The following is a 27,037-nucleotide window of genomic DNA, read 5'->3' as shown; positions in this document are numbered from 1 at the left end:
GTGGGTATAACTTTCAGATGTGTATATTGGTAACAGGTCAGTTTGGAAAGTCTATAAGCTACAATAAATTTCTGGTTCTAAAGGTTGTTTGCATTTATTTCTTACTGAATGGAATGAAGTTGGGTCAAGTTGTATTTAACTGTGTGTTAGTTTGCCTAGTAGTAGAGTCCAGTTTTATTTTCATTGATCTTTCAAGCACAGAAGGAGTGGGGCATCGTGGTGTACAATTTAATCTTTTTTTTATTACTTTTTGTTGTACAAAACATGTACCTAAAACAACTGAAAAGTTAAACATGTAAACATTCTCTTCTTACAGAACCACGTTTTGACTTAAAAAAATACTTTTTTCAAAGGCAACAGAATAAGCACAATCTGTTTTTACAGTTAAAAAAAATCACAAAAAACATCTCTAAATAAATAGAAGTAGAAAGGGGCATCACCTTGAGCATATTTATAAAATCAGAAGTTACTTATTTACAGTGAAATGTAACATTTTTCAAAGTAATTTAAGTTTTAATCTTCGGTACAATTCAACATGCTGGGAAGTATCAGGTGAGCTGCTGTTTTGTCAATCAGAGACAGAAGCCTCTTTGCTGACCCAATACAGCCATCGGAATTTCATTAAAGATGCTATTCCAGTGGAGTACAAGGGAGGAAGTCCACTCGCTGACTCATGGACATTCTTACTTGTAGGTAAGTCAACTTTCTAGACTACAAAACCTACCTAAAACTGTGCTGAATTGAGAAACACTTTTGGAATCGCTCAGTTCTAGCAGTTTATTCTGATACAACTTTGTTTTATTGCACTTGTACAATTGAAGGACAGATGACATGAGCCACTGCTGCTTTGTACTTCTATAAAACCGGGTATGAACTGCTGCGAGCCTGCAAACAGATTACCTAAGAGTGACCAAGGAACCTGCTAGGTAAGACTGCCTTTCTACATTATGACAGAGGGGATCCTGGATTTTCAGTTGATGGCAGTGTAAGAAAATTGCATTTACATTTACAGATGTGTAGCATGTTCCCTCCTATTGTGATCACAGTGCATCTCACTGTGGATGTGGCCTAATGAAAAAAGTGCCTGTGAAAGCACAGGCTCGCTGTCAGTTGTGGCGGAGCAGCTGACACATGGTAATCTGCTCCCCTGTGGAAATGCTTGTGTTTGTCCAAGTCCTTACGGTACTGGAACTTTTTAATTGGGTGTAAGAGAGATGAGCATATCCCTAGTGCTACTTTGTGATGCCCTTTTAGCCTGTGAAGCAACAGGCTATACAATCTGGCACTGAAAAGGAAAAGTATCCTTATAATACTTAAAATATTAGCTAAAAACATGTCAGATGGATTACTCTCATAATTTGTTAAACAGTTCAGCTTTGTAATACTATATTTACAAATAGAGATCCACTGCTTTAAGATTTAGTTTGAAACCTGAGACCAATAACTGCTGTTCAGTTCAAGAAAACAGTGAGGAATATACTACACGTGGGAACCACATCAGTGAAAGCAATTTATACCGTATGGCAGTATTCCTTTCACAGAGGACAAGTCAAAGACCATTTGAAGCTTCTTTTAGTCTAATCTCCAGAAGCAGCAGCCATTCTAGAGTCCTGTCTCCAGTCAAGATAGGGTCAGTTTATACACATTTATCCAATGCTGATTTGCTAGTGTTATAAGTCAAATGCATAGCTATGGGTTGACACGAAGCCTGGCTTTAGGTTCTAGCTATCTAGGGTGTGTAACATAGGGAAAGTACAGCACAACAGTTGCTTTTTGTAGCTGCAAACAGGCTTTCAATATTACTTAATATGCTGACAAACTGTTAGAGAGGGTTGTGTAGTAAATAATATGGGTCAATTACAAAGGCACATACCATTCTATCTTGACATGTTCTGCCAAATCTCAGTCACATACAGTCATTTGAAAGGTGTAATGAAAGGGGATCAGTGAGGATTGTGTCAAGTTAAAGCAGTTGTCTGCTGTCTAACTGCGGCTTCTGGAAAGAGGTGCTGTATGAGAAGCAACCTGGTTTATACCACATATAGAGATAACAGTATAGAATAGACTTCATATCATGAAAAGAAACCTTAAGTATGTAAAACAATTTAAATGAGCCACAATGTTACATTTAATCCATCATCTGGTATCATCTGTTTGTATATATAGACAATGAAGAAAGGTTTTTTTTATTAAAGTTGTTTCATGCATACCAAACATCATTATATCTACTTGTACTTTCTACAGAGGTAGAAGTTACTTTAAGGCAGTATTAACTTAGTTATGCAGCTTATGAAAAATATGTTTGAACTTGTGCTTTTTAAAAACCAGTGGACTTAGCCAGTATTACCTGGAATCATTTTGTTTATTTTGAAGTACCAGGAGTACCTGGTTTTAAAAAGAGCTGAAAGTCAAGAATGAGTTGTACCTAGATGCTGGATGCAAAAACAATATCGAATCAAATTTACCCCATAACAGGGGTAAATCTACTAAGAATAAACAGTTCAGTTCAGCCTCTGTCCGAAACTGGCTGGTTTTGTGTAAGCTTTAGGCAAAAATAATTCAAACCAGTCATGGAAGCTAAGTTTATATGAGAGTAGACCATTGTTTGACAGTATTTGGATTTCTTGTCACTTAGGAAACATGATACGAAAAGCCTGTATTTCACAGGATCACAGAATGTTAGGGATTGGAAGGGACCTTGAAAGATATCTAGCACTGTTCAATCTAGTTAAGGGCATACGATCAAAGATCTGATTCAGCTTTAGTGATGTCTTGAAAATTGAATGATTTTGTCATTCCTTAACATGTAGGAATGATAGCACCTTCATAGGAACATGATGTTGTAGAGAACACAGGGAAATGGAAAGAAAGCACCTCAGGGAACTGCTAAAGGAAGCAGATACTAACCAGACTACTTCACTTATCTTCCAGCATGACCCATAGGCTGCAGCCTGCTTGATGCACCTCACTGTGCTCACATGAGGCACAGAGGGACAGCAGTGGCTCTTGTTCATCTGTCCCTTTGCAACACCAGTGCTCAGAACTGCCCACCAGGTGAGGACGCTAGCTGGAAACAAAAATATGACACAGGAGTAGAAATATATGATTAACAACAGCACCTTGTGGGAGAGGAGGTTCCACCTGGGAAAAAGACGTAGGCAGCCATGAGAGCAGAAGGCTGGAACAGTTTGTCCAGCTGTAGGTACCATCACAGATGGCTGCACCTTGCTCTTTGGCTCCACCACCCCGTACAGACACAGAGTCTTTGCACCCCAGCTCTAATAACAGACAAAAAGTCATGTACCTTAGTTGAGAGCAGGATGTGTGTTGGAAAAGAACAGAGAACAAATTTGTAAGATGAATTGAGATGCAACTTCTTGCAAGTAATTTTTCAGTGTTAAACCCACTCATCTGGCACTCCTCTATCGTTACACAGGAAGGCAGACTGGCCAAATAACTTAAGCACAGAATGGTGCCATCTGTCCCAGCTGACACTGGATTACAGTGTTGTATCCTAGTGATTACGTAGGTGTAGGCCAGCGCCCTGCATGCGTGCAGTAGAGGGAAGCCAGGTGGCCAACGAGCTCTAATGTACCCCAACAGGAGGTACATGTAGCAACCAATTACTTGCCAATTTTCAAAATGCAATCTTAATGTTTTCAGGCTTATGAACAGAAAAAAAAATCCAGGAACGGCTTGAGGTGGAACTAAAGTCCGATTTAGGAAAGCAAACAAATGTACCTAACCCACATTAGGCTAATCCAAGCCTGTTCTTGTAGCATCAGCTTTTAGACAGCAATAGCTGGACTCCAGTTCCCTTTCAGAACATTTTGGCCTCTGAAGCAGAGAGATAGTAATACAATAGTATGGATATTTTTCCCTGTCACACTGCAGAGTAAAACAATTCACCCAAGTAGGTTTCAGAGGTGATTTAGACTGACCTACCTTGCTGCACACTGAAACAGGCTAGAAGGAGTGATCACGTAGTGAGTTAAAGCCTCTGAGCTGTAATGGTAGGGGCCTAGAAGAACAGCTATAGTATAAGAGCTATAGGATAGCTTTTCAGTGTTCAGCTGAATTGTCAAGAAAATAGACACATTAGCCCACTTAATATCTTCAAAGGATGTTACAACAGCCTAAACTCTTCCATTAGAAGATGTATTTGAAGCTTAACAAGTTCTTAAGGATACAGTACATCTACCTACCTTTCACTGTGCAGTAATTTTATTGCCTCATGCCTGCCCCTTGTCCCCCAAAGATCTAGAGCAGGCATGATTAGGCAGCTGACGACAGTCCAACAATCTTCAGTCATGCAGAAAAGTGTGACCTCTGGGAATGCAGGTGAGGGATCTTGAACACAGCAACATTCATCAGTCTTTATAAAACAGTCTACAATGGCTGGATTCAGTGCAAGTGGCATTACATTCTCTCGGAGCGAGTGTGCAGGCTGACTCAGTTGCTCTACTGTCTGTTATCTTTGGATACGTTGTGTGCTAGCCAGTTCACTTTGGTTTTCCAGCTCTCTCGCAGGGCTTCATTAAACTTTAGTCTGAAGTGCTTTAGTGCCTCCTCGTCCGTTTTACCAAGAGCTAGGGAATCCTGAAGGTAAGAGGCAGAAATCAGCGTAGCCTTACTGAAAGGGCAACTGAACAATTAATGGCTAAACTGCTAAAATATTTACTTGCTCAGAAATTACTCTACTGAAAGGAGCGCTGTGTAGGGAACAAGTACCCAAGTAATTGTTTTGAGTGGTTACTATAGCTGCACATTTTTGCATTCCAATAAATAGATGCATCCTACTCTTAGCTTGGAATTAGGGAAGCATTAGATTTTTTAGTAATCTTGTACAAAGCTACTCTCTTTCAAATGGACAAAGCTAGGTTGTTATAATGTAAGAAGCAAGTTGAGAACAGGAAGTGATACTCCACTAAAGAGTTCTCTGTCCTCTTAGCCTGCAAGCTGGTTCTACAAGGTACCTATTGCCTTTGTGCTGAAGAATCTGATGAAATTCTTCCCTGAGCACCAGTACCTTGCATTTCTGACACCTGCATAAGCATTGGATGTTTACTCACAGTTTTTGCAGCTCAGTTGCTTCAAAGAAACTTCCACTGTGACCTACTACTCCTCACAAAACTACATGATCGGGTGTTCAGTTTCAGCTGTATCCAGGCTCTGCTTTTCTTACCTTTAGATACTGAATGTCTTTAGAGCAGCTGAGTTCTGGCAGGCCAGCAGCTTTCATCAGTGCAAACAAGTGCAGGAAGAGAAGACCGTGGCGCCTCAGAATCATATAGGCTTTTTCACAATAACCTCTGAATCTATTCAGAAAGGAAGATGAGGCAAAGCATTGAAGACTTAGTGAATTGAAGAATAATGAATACACTATTTTATAAAGCAAGTCTGAGGCCTGCTGTCTGCATTGATGACTAGCATGTCATTTCACCTCATTTAAACCTAATTATTTATTTGCTTTACCTTGTTTGTATATAATCAAATGGACTAGCTAATGATTGTAAGTTCCTCAGCTCTCCATTTAGCAAGAGCTAGGAACATCTGATTGTATTGGATTATCTAGTCCAGGGATGCATCCCCACAGCCACAAACCTGAGTCCAAGAACATGGACAAGGGACCACAGACTACAGCAACTATTTTATGCAATGAGATTTATGCAATTTTTTGAAACTATTTTATGCAATGAGATTTGACAGCTGCAAGGTAAGTGGCTGACTCCTCATATATTCCATCACTTTTAAAAGCCAGTTCAAAGCCATCTAATCTAGGCAAAGGTCAAGGGGTCATGCTTGAGCCTGTGTGTGCTCTGCCTGCATTGATGGATTTAACAGCTATAGGCTACATAACTCTGCTAAAAATATATTGTGGAAATTCAGAGCTTAAAAAGCTTAAGTCAAATTTAACTGCTAACACTTACCTTTCAAACTTCTCATTGTTGTTAGTTTTTCCTTGTTGGATGACATGCACAAAGTCATAGGTTAAGATGAAAGGAACTCGTTCTCTATTAATACCAAATTTGGTTTTGAAGTTCCCCAAAAAGTGACCAAAATCAATATGGAACAGCTGGAAATAAGGAAAAAAATAATTGTTTTCAGAATTGTACTTCTTTTAGCCAACCTCTCTTCATGGTTACTGTATTCAAAAGATACTGACCATAGGATTTTGGAAGGGAAAAAACTGACCTGTCCATTGCACTCCTTTGGGGAAAGCAGCAATATTTACTTGCCAAGATAGCCCCCAGTGTAATTAGAGGTGGGAGAGGACAGAAAAGGTACTTAGCTCTTTAGTACTTGGTGTAGCTGGAAATACATTTTAAAAGCCTTAGGGTGTCAATAGGAAAAGCAGAAAGAGAATGGGCTGGTGTCTAACTCTACCAGTGCAGTCTGCAGTCCCAGACTGTGGAAGTAAGACGTCCTCTTGCTACAAAACATTTATTTATTCAGGTAAGGCTTTCCACCACAGCCACCTTTTTTTTTTTTTTAAATACAAAGTACAGTGAAGTTGTTTCATTACGGGTGCAATGACGGGAAGGAAGATCATGTGCCAAACCTTGTGCATTATGGCGATTTTACAGAGCTACTGTAAACCCCAGAGCATAAACAAAACCAGCAGCTGCATACCACAGGGCATCAGCTCCCCCAAGTGGACGAACTGCTAAGTGGCCCCTACTCTGCAGAAACAGCTTTGTAGGCTTCCTTCCCAACACTTTGTTTTTTATATGGTGAGAAGAAGCAATCCTAGATAACAGCTGCTGCTAATCACAGCCCAGGGAGAAAGGTTAGTGTCTAGTTAGTGAATGACGTGGTGGCTCTGTCCCTGAAATGATAAGAGAACAACGGCACTACTAGGTTTTTATGACTGTGACTGCTTGGATTTAGGGGAATAAGATGTAGAAGAGGGGGATGTTACACAGAAACAGTACAGGCAGGCAAACTGTTGCCAGGAGTCTCAAAACATCAGCAGCTAATTTCTTACTTTGAACCATTAGCTGGCTGACTTTGCTGGATCTGTAGGAGATGAAGCTTGCAGTGGCTAGCACAAGGTTGTTGAGGCATTGTAGAATTCACAATTAAACAAGAGACATAGTTTATACTTTCTCCTCTACCAGAATATTACTAATGTAATTTAGTCCGTACTCTACTAGAAAAAGTATTTTATTTTTTTCTAGTTTTGTCCTTTATATTTCAAACAGTGTAAGAGAAGATAATATAAACCCTAATAACTATTCTTGTGTGCTAGAGAAGTACAGGAATTGGTACAGGTGAAATTAAAACCACACTGATCATATGCAACCATTTAGAAAAAAAATCTAGGAGAAAGACTATAAAAATACCATCTTGGGCAAGTAACTGAGGATCTTAACTAGCAACTACAAGCGATTTGAAATTCTGCTGAAGCCAAGAAAGTCTTCAGACTGGTAAATACAGTGCTCAGGTTTGGATCTCTAGACAGTTTTATGTCTGAGAGGTATGAATTGTTACACTGTGATTTCAAAGTGGGTATTAACAGCAGCCTGATAAGATATTACACTGGCAGCTCATGACACTTAGATAAGTGGTTTCAAATTATAAGACTGTATTTACCCTCTCAGTGATAGAAGCTATTGAGACCAGTTGACCAGTCTGCCTCTGCTGGAAGGGGAGGTACATTCCTTAGCAGTAGGGCTGCACTGGGATGGTTCTGTCCATTGCTAAGTCACCTTCATGCCCCTCTCCAGCAGCCGCAGCAAAGCCTCTTACCTGGCCGGTTTCCCGGATCATGATGTTATCGCTGTGCCGGTCGCCTATCCCCAGCACGTATGTTGCCACGCAGTACCCAGCACAGGAGAGAGTGAACTCCTCTATAGCTTGTTCTAATGCGTCACTGAAGAGGGTACGAAAAAGGTAGAAATGACATTTTACTTTGAATACCAGTACTTCACAGCTGGGAAGGCTGTTGTTATAGCTTTCCCTATGCAGAAATGCAGGAGAAGGTTAAGGGAATTATGTGCCTGAATTACACCTTCTGTAGTGTACTCGAGTCAGTATTCCCATCCACACTTAAAAACCAGCTGCAGTAAAAACTGTCCGTAATTGGAGAGGCCTGGGTGAGATTCTCTCCACACTCTCAACTAAAATGACTTGGTATTAACTCATTTCTAGGTCTCCACAGATCCAAAACATCACCTTGAATGATTCCTGCTAGCACCTTTGGAGTTTGAGCAGGGTAGGACTGATATTTTCTGCTTTCCATTTCTGCACCTGCTAAACCCCCCAAGCTGCACAGCTGCTTTGCTGTTTTCTTCTTTTACCTTCCAGTTTTGGCATTGCTCTTTCCACCCCTTTTCCAGCTGTTACCACACTGACTACCTACTCAAGAAAGTAACAGGACTGAGGGGAAGGCCAAGCTTTGGATCCAACCTGTGGCAAGTGCTACCTTAAGCTATTGAAGGTTAAAAAAGCTTGCGGACAGCAACTCTGATGCCTCCAGTTCTGTTCCAAGATCCCTATAGCTCCACAAATGCCTTCTAGTGCGCTATGCTGTGAAGCAGGACAGCTTGGAAATAGTAACTGAAGGGAAAAAGCAAAAGAGCAAAGCACAAGACTTGTCTCTGGCTATAGGAAAGCAGAAAAGCACCGCTGAGTAAAGGACAAGCCCACTTACCCTGGGTTCTTGGACTTCAGCCAGTTGAGCAGTGCGTCCTTGTTGAAGGCTGCAGTGGCCACCATGTTGCTCTTGTTCAGCTGGATGTTAGCGATGGTATCTGAGTGCATGACTACTTCTATCAGCCCAGTCTTGTCTCCTGTGGAGAGGCAGCCATAAGGGGTCATCCTGCAGAGATGAAAGAAACCCTTCCACTGAAATATTGCCACAATTGGGGTGTCTTGACTTTCAAGCTTTCCCTTGTCTCCTGTATCAAAAGCAAATTGGTAGAGGAAAGCCCAACAGTACTTTTTGCCTACATTTTATGTTTGGAATCAAGGGAAATCCCACAATTCTTCAAGGTGTTGAGCCAGCAGAAATATTCCTACGGGCCTACCTACCTTCACCTCAGAGTGCTTCAGGTGTGCTAAGGGCAGGTTGCAGTTTGGGTGCACAGAAAACAGAGCATCTTCCAACAGGAGGGTGTCTAAGCCAACTACCAAGCACTGGTTTGGTACAGATAGCCTCCCAGGGCCACAGATGCAGCATAACTAAGGCTTAATGGAAAATTGGTGAAACAGCCTCATTTGAGCCCAATACCACTTGCATCCTAACTTAACAGCTGTGCAGTTGTTTCTAGCAGCAAATCCGAAATTCAGGTCCAGTAACAACATACATCATCAGCACCTGCTTGCTATCAGTGAATTTCCACAGCCTCTGCTCCTGGACTGTATTACAGTCCCCATGCTTCATCCTTCCCTAAACCTCGCTGTATGGGAACAGCTGCAGAGTGTTACTTAAAATAGAACTGCCTGAATCCCTTCTCCTTCACAGTTCATTTAGTTGGGAGTCTCTGATATCCCAGCTCTTTCTCCCACCTCTCATTGCATTTCTACCCTCAGCACCATAAAACCTGACTGGCTGCTCACAGAATACTGGACAGACCTGGCAGAGACGAAACAAGATAGCAGGTAAAAACGTCTCACAACACCTGATCTACCACTGCAGCAGGCCAGCAGGGAGCATGTTACTCACCTCAGGTCCAGGCCCTCCTGCTTCCACAGAACATCCATCAGCTGGATCATCTGCAGAGTCAGCATGTCCTGACGAAGATCTACGCAGCATGACAAAGGAAGAAAGGGTTATGAGTACCTCCCATTTTTCCCTCTTGTTCTGTTGCAGTTGAACTTGTTCTGCCCCTGCAGCAGGTTGCTAGAGAGGGCCCTTGCCAGGTGTGTCACTTGCTCGCACAGAACACCATCACCAGAGTAACATCTACTAGTGCAGGAACATTGCAAAGCCACCATACCAGTATAATCAGGTCTGAATTAAGGTACCTGATGGAGATAAATTCTACTTCACTTTGCCAAAGACAATGTAGCACTTAACTAGAAAACATCTCCCTGACACAACAGTGAGCAGGAGCAACTCTGACACTACAAGGCTTGGACTGATGCATCATTTCCAGACCTTACATTTTACTTTGCAAGTGTATCCAGCTATAAATGAGTGGTACTACTTTGTTAAAGTTTTATGAAATACAGAGGAGAGTCTAGTACATCTCCAAATTACATCTCCAAATATTAACAAAATTAATTTTGTTAATAAGGCCTGATGGTCCTTATTAACAAAAAATATTAATGGTCCATTTTTCAGCCCATTTACCACAAAAAAATATATAAGACTATAACACCTTTGAAAGCACCTCCTTTAAAGACTTACCATCTCCATTTTTAAAAATGATCCCCACTCCACCGCCACTTGTCTCTTCATTATTAAAAACAATCCATAAAGGTTTCATTTTGGAGTCCATAAAGGTGCACTGATCCACACTAAGGGAAATAAAAATACTACCATCAGTCAGTGTTTCTACCTATTAAAAAAAGCATCCATCTAAGCTGCAAATGCAACAACATCCAGCACTGTTAATGAACATGTGCTGCCCATGAGCAAAGACGGCATTAGAGTAACCAGAAACCTGGCCCTGCTGCTGAACAAAACCTGCAGCACAACAGGAGGAAGAGGTGCAGCTATCTTGCTTACCAAACTTCAGCGAGGATAATGCTGGGGTTTAGGGGAGACTGGAGGTGGGAAAGTGCTTCAAGATAAGTTTCCTGCTTCATGCACACATGCATCATCTCTTTGGTTTGAGGCTTGGTGGCCTTCTGAGAACTCACTTTAACAAAGTCATTCAGAGCTTTCATTTTGTTGAGTGCTTCTCCCTACAAAGAAATGGAGACATGGAATAGGGTTAACAAATAGGAAGTACCTGGAGCAAGGTTAAAAACTATAACAATCCAGTGTGCAATATAAACATTGCTTGTATTGCTTACTTTTTCCCTCAACTTGTAGCAATTCACACATTACAACAAAATGAATTTCATACCATCTGCTGAAGGTACAAATCTATAATACGTCACAGATATTCTGCTGGGCACAAATGTATCGCGAGGTCATGACTGCCATCCTAAATACCAGGGATGATGCATGACATCAAGCACCAGAGGAAGACATGAGGTGCACTGGCTAGAAGAGTCGAGGATGAGTTCTATAACCCCTGCCCTGTAAGGCTGTTTGGGAGTTCTGGTTATGCAAAAGCACCACTTCAGCTTGCAAACAGAAGAAGCACTGGTTTGTGGGCACATAGCTCTGATTGCCTGTATGCAGGAGTCCCTCACTTCTGAAGTGGTTACAGTGAGCCTTGACAAATAGTAAAGTTTCAGAGAGTGGGCAATGACCAGGATTACCTCCACATGGCAGCTGAAGGAAAGACTGCATTGCTCCAAATCAGGCAGAGAATTTTGATCAACTCCTGCTAGATGACAATTCATTCAACTCCTCTACTAACAGCAGGCTGGACATTTCAAACCATTCCAGACACATCTTGTAGTTTGGGACGTGAGGGGGTGAGTAAGAGATGAGCAAAGTTGCATGTGATGGGGGAACTCCAAGCTCATAATAGGATATGCCAAAAACAATATAGCAGTTGCAAGGCTCTTTTTGTATTACTGATAACTTTAAGTTGAAAAAACTAACAGCTGAGAACAAGCTCCAAGCAAAAGGGATGTCAATCTTACGGCTAAAAGCAATTTTTACCTGTTTCATCAAAACTTTTATATGATGGGTGCTGCCTCTGCAATATGCTTCCAGAATCAAGCCAAACCTCAAGGCGACTGCAGGGACATGCATTTCTGACCTAGAGGAAGAAGGGAGGTTAAAGCAAAAATGACTCACCACAATGAGCGAGTAATTCTCCCATTCATGCCAGCAAAATTGTGGAGAGAGAAGAAAAAAAAAAAAAACCCTCCCCAGAAGGTGCTGTGGAAAAAGCATTGCTTGAAGTGGTGAGACATCTTTCTCAATGACTAAAAGGTTAACCACTCCTTTGAAAAGATTAACTGAGGAGTAAGGACAGGTCAGAGCCTATGGCTCAGAGCTGGCAGGTAGCCAGGGATGTCCAAAGTAAATTTCAACTCCAGGCATGTAGAAATAAATCGGGAAAACAGAGCCTAACCCAAACAAAACTCCTCCCCTCCCTGCCACCTTGGAAAACAAACAAGCAAAACAATCCCAAACCAACCAAAAAATTTCACATCCTCATTCAATAAACCTCATTCAGTCTCAAGTAAAAAGCAGCAGTTCCTGGGGATTTGTAAGCACAAGAAGAAAATCCCATTCATGCTCTAGTGAAAGACACTTAGGTAAAGGCCAGCCCATAGCCTTTACATAAATACCCTGGCATCCACACATACAGACATCCTTGCTATTTCATTTCGCAGTGCAACGAGGAATCTGGTAAGTGCCAGTCTCACTTTATTACTGAGCAAAAGCCAAGAACATTTGTTCTTACCTGAGATGCCAGAAGAGGAAGTGGCCTATCTTACGGTTGGATAATGCCCTATCCAGCAGGAACTTGGTTAATTCACAGTCTAAGTAGGATTCATACTTGAGCACCTGGACAAGCTGCAGCAGGTACTGGAACAATTCGTTATCTCTGTGGACAGAAAGGCAAAATAAAAGACCACCTCATCTTTACTGCAATGTAGATACAAAAACAGTATTGAAAAGACCATCAGCCATGTTCACAGTCCTTATTAGCAAACCTAAACATGTATAGAAAAGGGATCCACATGCCCTAGTGCTGAACACTTACGTCAGCTTCTTTAATGAGTTGATAGCAAAGGAGCCAACATAACGGTCAGGGAAGCTGAAATCCAGCAGCTCCAAGGCATTCAGGACAGGCAGCTCTGGCCAGGTCTGAAGCAGGGAAATCATCTGTAAGGGCAAAAAAAAGAGCAAAAAGGGAACAAGTTTTTTAAGTTTTCCCAGGGGAAGGGAATAAGTTTTTTTTATCTACTGATAGGAGCGCAGATCCTTTGTGGGGGCAAGGGTAACCCACTATCTCAGTCACTAAAGATATCTCAGAGTCAGCTTGCAGAAACCATGTCAAATACCATTAATCTTAGGGAAAAGCACTGTTCTGTAGCAGAACAATGTAGACTGAAAGGGGATCTTTAGAAGCTCCTATAAAAGCTCTTGAAGTGAGGAGGGATGAACAGCACAGACATCATCCCTCACTGACATCTGAAGTTCTCAGTGCAAGAGATTCACTGACACCTTGTAGCTTGTGACTGGTCTCTGACTATCAATTAAGAATATCCAATCCAGATCCCATTTCTGGCTGTGAAATAAATTATTTTTTCTTGCCTCCAGTTTCTTCCTTTCTAGAGGGAATAAGCACTACTTTGTTGGTCAGTAATGAGCCCAGGACAGCGCACAGAGCCAAAGCTCAACTCATTTGGGTACCACTCAGCATACAGAGGTGCTCGCAGCAACTGGGATGGAACAGAACAGAAAATTTTGCTCAGCTGTAGCCAATCCTGCCTGCACAGGGGCACTGCCAAACATCCCTAGTTAAAGTGGTCTCTCAAACATAACAGAGGGATATGGACACTGAAAGATACATTAAATGTGTCCTGACTGCCAGCCCCAGCATCCTCACCTGGGCAACATCTTCATGCTTGTTCCATTTGGTGATGATAAGGAGCTTTGCCAAAGCTTGTGGGTACTGGTCACGGATATCATATCTCATCTTCCACACCAGGTCTTTCTCATGCTCATAGAGCTCAGTGTGGCTCCTCCGCTCCAGTATCTCCTTCAGTTGCAGCTTCTGCTCATGGGAATCACAGAAAAGAGCATACAGAGGGCTCAGCCTCAACCCAAAGGGCTTGCTCAGCTCAGAGAAACCCCACAGGACCCATGACCCGGGTTGGTGAAAATAGCTGGTTGTGGGCAAGATAGAAATACATGACTTGACCTAAGAAACTCACCTCCTCTGGATCTTCTGGTGCAGTGCGGGGTGGTTCTCCATTCCTGCCCAACTCCAGCAGCTGGAACACAAATACAGAATTCTCGTTTCTTAACGCCACCTTGCCATCACTTCAGGCATTTATGCTGCGTTAGAGACCAGTCACTTGCTACCTTTGGAGAAAGGGATCACCCCTCACAGCCCAGGTGTAGGTAATGTACTCAGTGGAATCTCTGCTCAAAGGTTTAGCCCATGGTGCCCCTTCCCCAGTAGGGATGAGAATCGAGGGATGAATTTTTCCTTCAAGAACAGCACAACTGCACACCCACATGGTCCATGTATGGGGCGCTGGGTCACTGAACTCCAGGCTAACACAAGCCACTCCAGGTTCCTACAACTGGCACGTGCTTGCCAAAGAGACAGCACTGCCCAAAGCGCCTTGCATGCTGGCACAATCTGTTAAAGCTTCTGAGCCAGAACGTGCATCACGGATGAGCATCTGTAAATGTCCTTGGCAGAGCAGATCTCCTTCTTTCCTGCAATAGGCACATTTCTTCTTCCACTTTAAAAGTCTGGCCAGTTGCAGTGACAGATGGAAAATTCTCATACCACACAGTGTGTTATCATTCAGTGCTGAAAGGGAGGGAGCCATCCCCTTTCACTGATTTCCCCTGATTTCTCTTCTTTCCTATAGAGCCCAGTGCCGCCTGCAGTTTAAAGGCAGCTCAGTTAAACCCATTTGCAAACAAACGCTCACGAATGACAGCATTGTACCTTAGTACTTCCTTTCAGTTTGGAAAACTATTCAAAGGTCCAGTAAAGGTTAAGAGAAAAGGTCATTTTTTCAATTAACAATATCCATTCAATTAGTTTGTACCTGGTCTTTGTCAGCAGCCACCCAAGGGACAGTGATATTGCATGCTCCTGCACTAAGAAGCTAGAGCATTTTTGTGCCTCCCTAAAAAGCATCCATGCCCCCTACCTGCTCAAATGACGGGTAATACACAGGATGCGATGCAACGTTGGGGAAGCAGATGACCAAGGATGCTGCACTTTCCGTGTTGGGGTTGCACTGTACTGTGCCCATGGGGTTCAGAAGTTCACCTTTCTCATCTGAAAAGCAAAGTACATAACCTATAAATCCTAATCTGCTGTAGCTTTGGTCCAGAAAGCAGAGCACAGAATTGCTTCCAGCTCTGTCAGTGGTCATTGCACTTCATTTTCCTGACCTCTCACGACCAAAACATACATGGTATCTGCAGGACAGCAACAACCTCTTATGACATGTGTGCAATGCCAGGTAAAACAAGGCCTTAATTTCAGCAGGGCTCTAGGTGCCATCACAGTATAGAGCAGTAACAGTACTGGGACTGCTAGCACAGAGTTCCTGCAGCACCAGTACATCCTTCCTACAACCCCTTGGAAAGCAATGGAGAATGCAGGGCAGGCCCTGTTTCTGTGGTGGGGGCTAAAGACACAGAAAAACACGGTAGCTCTGGCTCCTGACATACCTGGAAAGGAGGACCACATGTGCAAGCAGCACTCCCCCGTTTTCAGCTGGTCCTTATAGTCGAAGAGCATGACATTCACCCAGGCAATGGGGCAGTCCTGGAAAGCAAAGAAAGAAACTTATCAGGGTGCTCTAATTGCAAAAGCTGAGGGAAGGGAAGAGCAGAACAAGAAAGAGATATCCCTATGCAAAGCAAATCCCTCACAACAGCCAGGGATAAAAAAATTACACGATCTCCTCAATTTCTTCCAAGTCTGCAAATTGCTGCACAGAATGCTGCAGGCAGGTAGTTTTCCATTGCAGAGTACACAGGCATCCCCTCAAAGAGCTGCTGGAAAGAATTCACCACCCCAAGTGGCGATGCCTGCTGCCAACCTTTTAATTTCTCCTAAAATTAGAGGATAAGAGAGCATCAAATTCAGACATTTACCAAAACCTAGGGTCCTTTTTGTAGTGCTGAATGGCACCAAATGAAATGAAATGGCACCACAAATATGTCTAAAGCTTCATCACTCAATATTTTGCAGAGCCAAAGATACTCTAAGAGTCCAGTAAGGCCTCACAACTCTAAACTCAATGATATTTGAAGGAGCTGACTTATAACCTTCCTATATTTCACAGCTTGAGGGGAGACCTCAATTTAGAAACAGGGAAGAGACGGTTAACACAACCTGGGAAAACGATACAGAATGCTAAATGTGTCTGATAATGGGAAGAAAAGGCTGGAATCCTTTGTACAGTAATGAACACTGTCTGTCTATAGATGACAAACTTTACCTTATCAATCCCAACAACAGCAGCATTAAAAAAAAAAAAAATATCCCAAAAGCCTAAACTCAACCCAGTTATACAAGTCAGTCTCATTTCGAGGGTGAAGGATTCCAGCAAGTAAAGTGTCTGGGACATGGTCAGGAAAGAGAATCCATCTCCATGCTCCAACCCAGTTCCCCGCCACTAGAATGGACAGGCATATCCCATAAGTGACCTAAGATTTCCTGTGCTCGGGTTCCCCGAATGGAACAGTTGACTTCATTTAACAGTTTCAGCAAAACCAGTATTTCACCCAGCTGCTCAGAAAACAACAAGGTTTAAGTGAACACCGGCACAGAGACTGACTTACAAAGAGGCTGCAAGGCAAAATTCTGGTGAGATAACCCGCAAACTGCGTAATACTGAAAGGGATCCCCACCGAGGCATTTTCCTGTTCCACTGACACATTCTAGAGAATATCTCTCTAGATCTCTCCAGAAGAGACACCGAAAGGCTTGGTGGATGTAGCAAAGTCAGCATTTTTCCCTAATGCAGCTAAATGAATCACTTCCAAGTGGCCTCTCACAAACCTTGGTGTTGATTTGATTAGACTCAGCACCTTCAGGAAGATCTTATTTGAGACAGCAGCTTTCAGACCGGAGGGAAAAGCCAAACACAACATCACCACCAGCAATAACCTTTTCTAACAGACTAAATGACATCAAGTTACTGCACAGAGGCTGCCAGAACCCTAGGCAAGACTTTTGGTGGATAAAGTCCAGCAGAGCAACGATTCAGCATCTCGAGGACAGAAATATCTCCTGCATGACTTACAGAAACACCAAAAGCCAACCAGTGACATTAACGCTCTGAGTCATCCCAGCCAGGCTGCAGGCTCGCCTGTTTTTGTGGTCATAAATGATTTCGTTCTACCTATCTGCTCTGGACAGTCCACACAGACAAACAACAAGCATGTAGCTAACCTCTGAGTACTGTGAGCAAAAAGGTAATTAATCTAATAAAAAATCAGGGTGCACTCTGAGTGGCACCTCCAGTTGCCAATCATTTCAAATGATTTTCAATCAGAGCTGCAGCCTGAACACGAGGACAACTCCCTTCCTACAAAGCTCAGCTCCAGCAAATACACATTAAAAGCTCACCTGAATGCAACCACTTTTCCTCATGACCAGAGCACACACGAACAACTCAGCTAACTGCACCGGTTTTGTTTTATCAGTCAGAACAGCAAAATTTCCTTCTGACTGCTTCAAAACTGAAAATTGTTCCTGTGTGACCACAAAAACACAGACTGTGGATGAATCAGATATTCTGTTCAAGAAAAGCCTCCAGCAAGAGTTGGAGTTCTGCTATTCTTAAGTAAAAAAAAAAAAAAACAACAAACAATACAAAGGTTGGTCCCGGTCTTGGCCTCAAAATGTTTCCAGCCTGAAGTCTCCAACCTGAAAGCTGGTCCATTAGGACTCCTGGGTTGCCTGTTGCTCCCCAGATATTAATGCACTGTAACCCCACGAGCCCTATTGATGTCAACTTGACAAAGCTCAGCAAACCTCCCAGCAGTGAAGAGGAGCTGGCAGAACTGAGACTTAATAAAATCTTCTGTGATCACATTTGTCAGTCCCTCATTTCTCTGTACTCTAGTCAAGGTGACATGACTAATCCTCCGTTTAAAGCATGGTGACAGTGCTTTTATGGCTGCAAAAAATCATTTACAGAGGAACAGATGCATTTTCTGCTCACAAAGAAAAGTCCTTGCATGCGAAGAGCTAGAGGCATCATGCTTACTTAAGTTAAAACACCGGGAAACCAATAATTCAATTACAGACTGCACTTAGATCTACTCCTAGTTACTGAATTATTGTTATTAATGGGTTAGAAGTTTTGAAATGGAGGCGAGGAAAATGACAAATATCACTACCTCTCTGATTCAGAAGCTCAAACCAAGAGCTTCCAAAGTGATTTGACACTTTCCATCCTCAATTTGCAGCATTTGAACAATAACCCCAAAGGACCTGCACTTTCATCTTATCTCATGTAGAGCTTTGCTACAACCAGTGTTTACATTCCTCATTTTCTTCCCTGTTCTTGGCTGTTACTTTGCTCCTTGGGCTTGCACAAAAGAGCTTACTAGAAAGAAGATGCAGCACAGAAGATGGTTTTAACCTCAACTATGAAACAAGGAAGTTGCGGAACAGCAAAACGGAGAAACTAACACAAATTATTCCTTTTGGTATGTGTTCAGACGCTGGGCATGTTTCTTAATAGTCTTTCTGGAGAAGAAATTACAGTTAAAACATCCTTTCCTTCCTACAGGCAGCCACTCCTCAGTTTCCTGTTCCTGTTGAGGAAGTTACTGGCGGTCATTCTCTAAGCTCATTTATTAACAAAGCCATCAGAAAGCAAAGGGCATTTGGCTCAGACTGGTGTCCCATGCCCTCCAGCCCAGCAAGCCTGGCTCGGTCTTGTGCTGGCTTTACTTACAGCTTTCTTGGACTTCTTCTTGGTGGAGCGTGCCTTCTTCGCCTTCTCGATGACAGCATAGAGGGCAAAACAGAGCCGCGCCATGCGGGGAAGATCACAGATGTTGATATCAAAATCCAGCCTTTGCTTCCACACCGGCTCCGAGCACACATTCACTTCAGAGCTTGACACCATTTTGCACAGCATCTCATTGCCGTGAAAGAGACCTGCCTGCACCACCAGCTGAGGGGAGAAGAAGTAAGAGAATACCGTGAGTCCACGGGGACTTGACCTGTTCACAAAAGACCCATGACTAGAAGAGGAACGGGACAGGGAATCCAATCCTGTGAATAGGATGCCCTACTCCTTTCCTCTTACATCCCCTAACCTCCAGCTTTACGCAGCTGCAGGAAGGGCACTGTTATCCTTTTACTTCATGCAGACTTGCAAGAGCTGCTTAATCATTGCAAAATGCTTGGGTAACCCATCGGTAAGGGTATTGCAGGTTCCATCCTGTGAAGCCACGCAATATAAATACTCACCAAACCTTGCCCACTGAGGTGCTACAAAACCTCAGCAACCTGTCACACTGAAAAAGCAGGGCAGACCCCGAGAGCTGAGCCAGTGCTTAAGCCAAAGAAGGGGGCACATCAACATTGCAGGAGAGGGCACATGCAAACTCTGGGTGCCAGAGCAGGCCTGCAGCGCAGTGCCAGCTGTGAGCTGTCTCTGGGTGCACATCTGCCTGCAAATCTGCTCTGCTCCTGCAGCCTTCCAGGTCACTGTACAGCTGGCAGGCCAAGCTCATGCCCAGCTTTACCTCGTATCAGCATTGCTGGCTAGTCTGAATCACAAGAGACTCCCCAGGAGAAGCTCCCTGCAAACAATGGGGCACCGGACAGAAGACATAACTATTTCATTGCCTGTTTCTCTATAAAGCTTTGCCCTGCAGAACATGTATACATGATATATTATTGCCCTGGTTCCTTCCTCTCCGAAAGGGTAGCCATTCCCCTTCACATTCACTTGCTCCCTCTTCACAGCAAGCACCTTGCAAATCCCAGGGCTTGGCTGCATCATGCTTTCTGTCTCAACTTTACCAGTCACCACATCTCCCATTGTTCTCTCTTCTCAGAGCTGAATTTCCCCTCCTCTGCCTTCTGCAGACTTCCCTGCCCCTCCACACCTCTGTCAAGCAGCATCATTGCAGGGGAGCAGCACTGCCTGCTACTCAGAAGCTCTTGTAGAGGAGTGTTTCTAAGAACGCCTTGCTCCGCTGTGCTGCTGGTTAGCAAGTTGCCTTCCCCTTCCTGTTGTGCTGCAGCTCAGAAGCTGCCCCAGGGCTGAATGAAGCATGATGAGGATCACATGAGATCGAGCGATCAGCCCCTGCTTTCCTCACCACACACAAACAAGACCGATGCAACCAGGAAAGCAAGAAAGCCAAAACACAAAACCAAAACCCCAGACTGAGCCGGTACCTACCTTCATTCTCTCATCTGCATTGACCTTGCTGCCTTGCACCAGCTCAATGTAGAAAGGCTGCTCTAAGGACCAGAGAGAACCGTAGTTTGGCTAGAAAGAAGAAAGGGTTCAGATCAGAAATAGATGCAACAAAGACTTCTCAAGCTATGGCAAGACCTCATCGCTCATCACACGCTTTTTGCCCCAAGAGAAAAGAGCGTGACGCTGCAGGTGGGCAGCATGAAGACTGTGACAACTCGGGCAGCTGTGGAGGGAGCTGGAAGGTTGATTGGAAAACCCCAGCTCATGGACCCTGGGGAATAACCTGCCCCAGGAGTGGCAGGAAGAACCAGCTGCTGTTCCAAGACCGTATCACTATCTCCATGTGAGTTCAGGGTGAGCTGGTGGGGTCACTGTGCCCTTTTACCTTTTTCTTGGGGAGCGGGGGAGGCTTTGCAGACATCTTTGGGGTGTTGGCAATGCAGTTGATTTGCTCATCTCTCATAGCAATGATAGTGGACGAGTGTACCATGGTCAGGTGGGGTGTTAGGCCTCGGTGCAGGCAGCTGCGAATATACTGCAAAGATGGAAGAGTCAGCACGGATGAAACAGAGCCAGGCAGGCATGAGCAGTCAAGCAAATCAGAACTGCCCGAAGCAGAAACAGGTGGAAAGAAAATATGGAAAGGACACAGCAACAATCAAAAATTCAGTTTTATTTTATCTCCTGTTGCTTTTTAATCCAGCATCTCCCTGGACTCACACTGCCAGAGCCAAAAATGTGACATGCCTTATAACCAGCATTACAGCAACAGACTCGTATGGCTGCATTAAGGGAAACTGCTGAGGAGGATTCAGCACTCCCAGCTCCAGTTTGCCCTGTCAGGATATGCAGGATAGGGGATTATACTTGCCCTAATTCCAGGAAGCAAACTTGCAGCCCACCGTGCAAGCAAGCAGACATTTCCAGAACTATAATCTATAAATGCATTTACACTGCACTTGCTACCCAGGGACAAGCTAGATCACCAGCCCCGAAACCATAAGGACCTGTCAGGTTGCTAGAAGTACCCCAGGCCCCAAGCAGCACCTGGGTCCTGCCATCAACATGCTGCATTCCTGTAAGCAGCAACATCTCCTTGATGGAGGACATGTCTCAACCCTCTCTCCCAGCTAGAGGGCAAAGGGGAACAGACTCACTGATAAAGGAAGACAAAAGGCTCACCTGGAACTGGTACAGGGGGTAGTTTCCATACAGATATTCGTACTTCCCGTTCACCTGCAGGGTATAGTCCTCCGGGCTCTCCATTGTCTCATGGCGGAAGACAGTAGCCTGCTTCTTGATAGCATAGCTCATTAACGTGATGGGGAACTCATCTGGGGCGATCTGGAAAGTGAAGCTCTCCTGCAATCCCAACAACATAGCACGGACTGTCAAATACCAGCGAGGGGCTGAAATCAGCACAAGAAGCAGCAATAGCTCAGCAGGGAGGTAACAGCATTCCTGTTGCTGACAATGAAGGGAAGGATAGGGAGGCACCCTATCCCCCCCCCACAAACACATTAGCAAATAAGTAGGGATGTTTGCCAAACTGGGCAGAAACGTGTTTCAGCAATGCAAGCACAGGGCTCGAAATGGAGAACTTCAAGTCCAGTGTAAGCACTATCACCAGCACACGTGGGTGCTGTGCTAGCCATTAAAAATCTCGGTACTGTCATCAAGGCAGATGGTGCCTGGGGTCGTTGTGCTCAAACACACTGCTCCCAAAGGCCATTCTTCCCTGGGGGTGGCACAACATGCAAAACTCACGTTAATTAAGGGTAGCAGGCAAGAACAGGGGCCATGGGCAGCACAGATCAATGTCTGCGAGTAGCATACACCGAGCATGAGCTGAGCAGACTCTTGGGCTTCAAAAGGAAAGGCATACACTGGGGTCTGTGCTTCTCTCCCACCCATAAACAAAAAGCTTTCCACGACATTTGCATGCAGCAACCTCAGCTACCAGCTAACCAGTACACCCAATGCATGGTCAGGAAGGGGAACAGCTCCCTTGGTTGGAGGTGCAAGTATCCCTCCCAACCATCTCCACAGGCAATGGAATCTGGAGGATGAAGATGAACACTGAGCACATGGGAACACTGTGCACGTGCACATTATTCCGTCTCCAAACACCCAAAGGTACCCAAAGGGAAAGCACAAACAAGCTAAACATCGTCACAGAAAAAATTGTGCTTTACCCCACCAGACTGAAACTTGACGTTGACAAAAATGTTCTTGGTGGGGGTGTGCAAGAGTCCAGTCCCAAAGCCTTTGGCCATGGGCTCCAGCTGCAAGGGAAAGTTGTACTCCATCCAAGCTGCCCAGCTGAGCTGCTGCCGCTTTGCTGCTCTCTCCTCACAGAACTGGCACATTTTGGTGCGGAAATCATTCACCTCTGGATCCTGCATGGAATCAAACTCATGCAAACCTACGTGCAGAGGAAGAGAGAAAGATAAAATAAGCACCTGCACCCAACAGGGGCAATCGTCCTTTGGTAATCAAGTGTCTGAGAAACAATCTTCCTAAACACATGTTCAGTATTTGGTCAAAAGCAGAAGAGTTAGCCAAGCTACTAATAATTGCTTATTTCCTTTGCAGAATTGCACGGAGTAAATAAGTAATTACTATGGCAGAGTAACGATGCAATTACTATGTCCCTCTGCCAGCAGGGAAGATCACCCTTCTTCTTGGGTTCCCACGTAGACTGTTCCCTTTCTGGATCCACTACAGACCAATGCTGCTTATTTCATCTACCATCTCAGCAGGCTCCACTGTTATTCCATGCTTAGGAACGCTGTCTGGGATGGAGGCACGTATCACCAACATCTCTACCACACTCCTGGTGAGACCCGTGGTGTGGGAACTGACCTTTCCCAATGAGCAGGCTGATTTGGGAGTTAATAAGCTTCTTGACTCTGTCGCCTTCTCGAGCCACGAGCCGCAGTACCGGTAGGAAGGGCTGGATGTCACAAAGCCGCCGCTGCTCATCCTCCAGCTCTTGCTGCTCAGCTGTCTGGTTGATGCACGTGAAGACGTAGGCCTCGGGGTCACTGAGCATGTGGTAGAGCGGCTCATACTGAGCATGCTTCCACACCACCTGGGACAGAACGACAGCGGGGTGAAACTACTGCTGCTCCGCCAGAACCTCATCTTCCTCCTTCTGCCACCCCACAACCTCCCTCTCCCAAACCTCTCGTAGCATTCCTGTGCTCACAGGTTGCTTTTCAGCCAAGTGTGGGGGCTCCAAATCTTGCTGAACTGTGGGTAGATTTATTTCTAAGTGCCTTGAACTGGCCTCCTTTTTATTTGTGCTTGCCATGTGCTCCAGGCACAGCCAATCTCCTGACCTTAGTATTCAAATAACCCTCACCTGGATAACTCACAGCAAGTATCTGCTGACTGCTAGCCTGGTGAAATAAGAAATGACTCCCACTGGAAGGAAAAATGGATTAAGTAAATTGCCCCCAGTAACATCAAATTTGTGACAGAGCAAGCATTTCCCAAAGTCTTCTGAACTCTATCCAGTTCTCCAAGCCTCTTTGCTCCCAGCAGACAACACTTCCATGTGTCTGTTCATATTCTACTCCTTTACTCTCTTCCTAAGCATCTGCTAGTAGGACAAACAGCTTTGCAGTCAATGGGCCTCCAGTCTGACCCAGCATGCCTACTGGTTGTAAAACACAGACCTGGAACGTAGCAGCTGGAACCAATCAGCTCCACTCGCCCTTTTTTTAATTTGACCTGAAAACTGCAGTATGAGAAAGCTTGGAATAATCTGGCACTGTGCTTCTGTCCCTTGTGATCTGTGACTCATCTAGGCCAGGTTGCTGCTGCAGAGAAAACCTTTTCCATTCTGTTTTCCTTCACTCTCCCCTACCCCTCCTCCTGCCCAGGGAAACAAGAAATTATCGTGCCTTTTATACACAGTTTCACTGCAGCATTTTATTTCTCAAGTGGAATTCTCTCTATCACTTCTCAACTTTCACTGTTCAGTTTCTGTCAGGCAAGAGATGGCTGTGCTGACATCCTGAACACTTGGAGTCAGTCCAGCATTTGTATTTGACTATTTGGGGTGACTTCTCCTTGCATCTGCATACATGAGAGCATTCATAATGAAAAAGCCAGTGTGGGGACTGGACGGCTCAGGGAAGCACTGATCGAACATGCAGACCACGAGCCCTGTGTCACCACTGTGAATCTGCCCTCATTCCACAGTTACTCAAAAACTGATTCATATCTCAGGGTTGGAGAATTGCCCGGTGAATTAAGCCCAGCACTGCTGGCACCAGCACCAGCAGCCTCAGCAGCTAGACAAACATTTAGGATTGTGGAGACTGTCACAAGGAGCAACAAGGAAGAAACCCAAGTCAGGCTGAGACCCAAAACATTTCCCCAGGTGTTCCCAAGAACAGACTCCTTGTTCCAGGAGACTGCAGACAGGACTGGAACAAGGCTGTTACCTGCTTGATGGTGCCCAAGCTGGCATTGCAGGACACAGAGAGGTTCAAGTATATGCCTGTGGGCAGCAGAAAGTCCACCTGGATGTTCTGGTTTTCCCCCTTGGACCAGAATTCCATAGGGCAGTAAATGCCCGGGGGCATCCTGCTCACTTCTTAGCTACAACCTGCAAGAAAAGAGAAAAATGTTGCTGTTCAGTACATAATATCTTCTAAGGGCACAACTCCAGTCTGTGCTGGGCTCTGTACAAATTTAGTGTGCAAAAGGACCTAAAGAAAGGAATATCTGCATAGCTCAGGAAAATTAACACCTTAGTCAAATTTCCAGTCCAGTGCCTTTAAACCACAGGGATATTCTTGCTATATTATTGCTTCTATTTCAACACAACCCTTTCTTAATCTCTTTTAAACACCTCTGACAAAGAAACTGAAGAACTATCTTCCCAACAGCTCATTTTCCAACCAAACCATCAACAGAAACAATGAGTCCCTACCCCTGGCTTTGAAAGGTAATCCTCAGGCCACATGCTCCAAGCTCCATTTTGTTTTTCCAGAGCTCAGTTCCAGTCTGCAGAGGGAGAAAGAGGTGTTGCTTGTTCTGAGTACACACACATTTTTTAAACAAAAAATAATAATACTCCACTGCATAGTCCCCACCCTGGTAAAAGGAAAGGGAAAATGAAAGCTAAGGCTGAAGCACTCAGAATTAGTTTGTTAACTCCATTTGCATCCCTTCACCTTGCATTTTCAGGTATAAACACAGGATAAATGTGCACAAAACACCAAAAACAAGAGGCATTTAGCAGAGGGCCATCATATGGTTTCCTTCATAAAGACACAGTCTCAAAGTCAGAGAAACCCTCAAGCTTCATTCATTTGCCTACGAACAAAACACTGCAGCAGTATAAAATCCTAGCTTCCTCCAGAGGTGACAGGCAGCCAGTCTGACTCTGCTGGTTCTAAATTTGTCCCTGAACATGCCCTGAGCAATTCTGCCAGTGTCACTTATCCTCGATCCATACCACTACAAAATTTGCTTCACAACTTAAAACACAGCTCTGCAGCTGTCAAATGTGTACAAACTTAGAGAGAAATGGAGCAGCACACTGCTGAAGATTTGGGTCTCCCAAATTACTGCTGGCAGCCCTGTGCTTCACTACGACAAGAAGCCCAGCATCTTATCTGCAGTGCCTGGGAGCACAACACTTCCCCATCAGCAGTGAGGCAAGGATTCCCAGAAATATGAGCTATGTTTTATCTGTCCTGCTTCCTCAGTGCACATGCTGTATCACACACGGACCGGATACAGAGACCACAAAACCACCCATGTGCCTTAAGAGGGAGGGAAGTAAAAGGGGGAGGAGGCAAGGTTTACAAGTTTGAATAAAGCAAAACAAGCTTGCCTGGTCCTCTGATCATTGACAATAATACCAGCAGGTTTCTAGAATACCTGCTCCTTCAGCCCTTCCCAAGGGGAACAAAAGCAGCAAACTGCCACGACCCTGCTGACGAGCTGAGATGGAAGACCCAATATTGGCCAAGCTGCTTCCTTCTGCTGAGGATTTCTACCTGACAGAAAGCTCCCATCAGCCACGAAGTACCATACCTAAGATATTAACACGACAATGCCAAGATCCAATTGCTCAAGACTTTTCCAAAGACATCACACCCATTATCTCATGATGTACAGGGATGTTTTTCAACAGAAGGAAAGGTGGATAAGCCAAAGGAAGGATAACCTCTGGACTCGTGCTGCCTCTAATGCTTCTGTTACTAAATCTCTCCTCTTTTCACAGCTAAATTCAGAGCACTTTGCTAGCTGGACATTAGATCTGACCCAGTGTGACAACTGTTACATTGAGCAAGCCCTGCACAGACTGGTATCTTGAACCACCCCAAGACAGACAAGTTGTCTTCCCCACTTCCATCTCCCATTTCACCCTGGGAAATCAGAACAGAGTTGTCCAGGCTGTAACCTTGTTTGCACTATCCTGACCTCATGAGAAAGAGTAATCACAATTCCCTTTCCTCCAGGTCACTTTGCCATTTACAAGTAGCCAAATGCTGTGTGACTCCTTTTTATCAGGGCTTACACTACTGGTATCACTTGAAATACACTCTTCGACTTTCAGTGCTTCAGTCTTTTTTTTTTTTTAATAAAAAAGCTGAAGATAGATTCTTCCTTGCAGCTACCAATTTCTAAAAGTCCCAGTTTCATCTCAATCTTTCATCCTGTTGAATATACAGATTACTGGATTATGGTAAGGTTACAACCTGTAGGCCTGGCAGCCTGAGGTTCAAGTTATTCAACCCACACTTGACAGAAATTAGTTTACTGCACAGCCTGCACATCCCACAAAGCCAGGGCAAGCATGGGTGAGACAGAGGGCTGTATT

General features: G+C 44.3%; 1 protein-coding gene across 6 annotated transcripts in view; it reads right to left on the bottom strand.

The window, feature by feature from the left end:
• Positions 1–222: 222 nt before the first annotated feature.
• Positions 223–27,037, bottom strand: part of PIK3CD (phosphatidylinositol-4,5-bisphosphate 3-kinase catalytic subunit delta) — a 45,079-nt gene continuing 18,264 nt past the window's right edge. For 2 of the 6 annotated variants that reach the window (XM_072026739.1, XM_027443175.3), the window contains 23 exons: positions 25,136–25,209; positions 24,645–24,808; positions 23,053–23,281; positions 22,383–22,612; positions 21,370–21,549; positions 20,573–20,722; positions 20,167–20,256; positions 18,703–18,924; positions 15,455–15,551; positions 14,926–15,056; positions 13,966–14,025; positions 13,638–13,805; positions 12,789–12,910; positions 12,486–12,629; positions 11,732–11,831; positions 10,679–10,857; positions 10,358–10,467; positions 9,671–9,749; positions 8,657–8,824; positions 7,753–7,876; positions 5,931–6,076; positions 5,186–5,318; positions 223–4,599 (listed from right to left, as the gene is read on the bottom strand). In XM_072026739.1, the coding sequence (XP_071882840.1) occupies positions 4,462–4,599; positions 5,186–5,318; positions 5,931–6,076; positions 7,753–7,876; positions 8,657–8,824; positions 9,671–9,749; positions 10,358–10,467; positions 10,679–10,857; positions 11,732–11,831; positions 12,486–12,629; positions 12,789–12,910; positions 13,638–13,805; positions 13,966–14,025; positions 14,926–15,056; positions 15,455–15,551; positions 18,703–18,924; positions 20,167–20,256; positions 20,573–20,722; positions 21,370–21,549; positions 22,383–22,612; positions 23,053–23,281; positions 24,645–24,785 (3,141 nt within the window). In that variant the 5' untranslated portion in view covers positions 24,786–24,808; positions 25,136–25,209 and the 3' untranslated portion in view covers positions 223–4,461. Of the gene's footprint in view, positions 4,600–5,185; positions 5,319–5,930; positions 6,077–7,752; positions 7,877–8,656; positions 8,825–9,670; positions 9,750–10,357; positions 10,468–10,678; positions 10,858–11,731; positions 11,832–12,485; positions 12,630–12,788; positions 12,911–13,637; positions 13,806–13,965; positions 14,026–14,925; positions 15,057–15,454; positions 15,552–18,702; positions 18,925–20,166; positions 20,257–20,572; positions 20,723–21,369; positions 21,550–22,382; positions 22,613–23,052; positions 23,282–24,644; positions 24,809–25,135; positions 25,210–27,037 lie in introns of those variants that run through there. The other 4 variants (XM_027443176.3, XM_027443174.3, XR_005260605.2 and 1 more) reach the window with 3 other exon arrangements.

The sequence above is a fragment of the Anas platyrhynchos genome, chromosome 22 (assembly GCF_047663525.1).
Source record: "Anas platyrhynchos isolate ZD024472 breed Pekin duck chromosome 22, IASCAAS_PekinDuck_T2T, whole genome shotgun sequence".
NCBI classification, from domain to species: Eukaryota; Metazoa; Chordata; class Aves; order Anseriformes; family Anatidae; genus Anas; species Anas platyrhynchos.
Note: the sequence above shows the minus strand (reverse complement) of the source record. Positions and strands in the feature narration are given on the sequence as shown.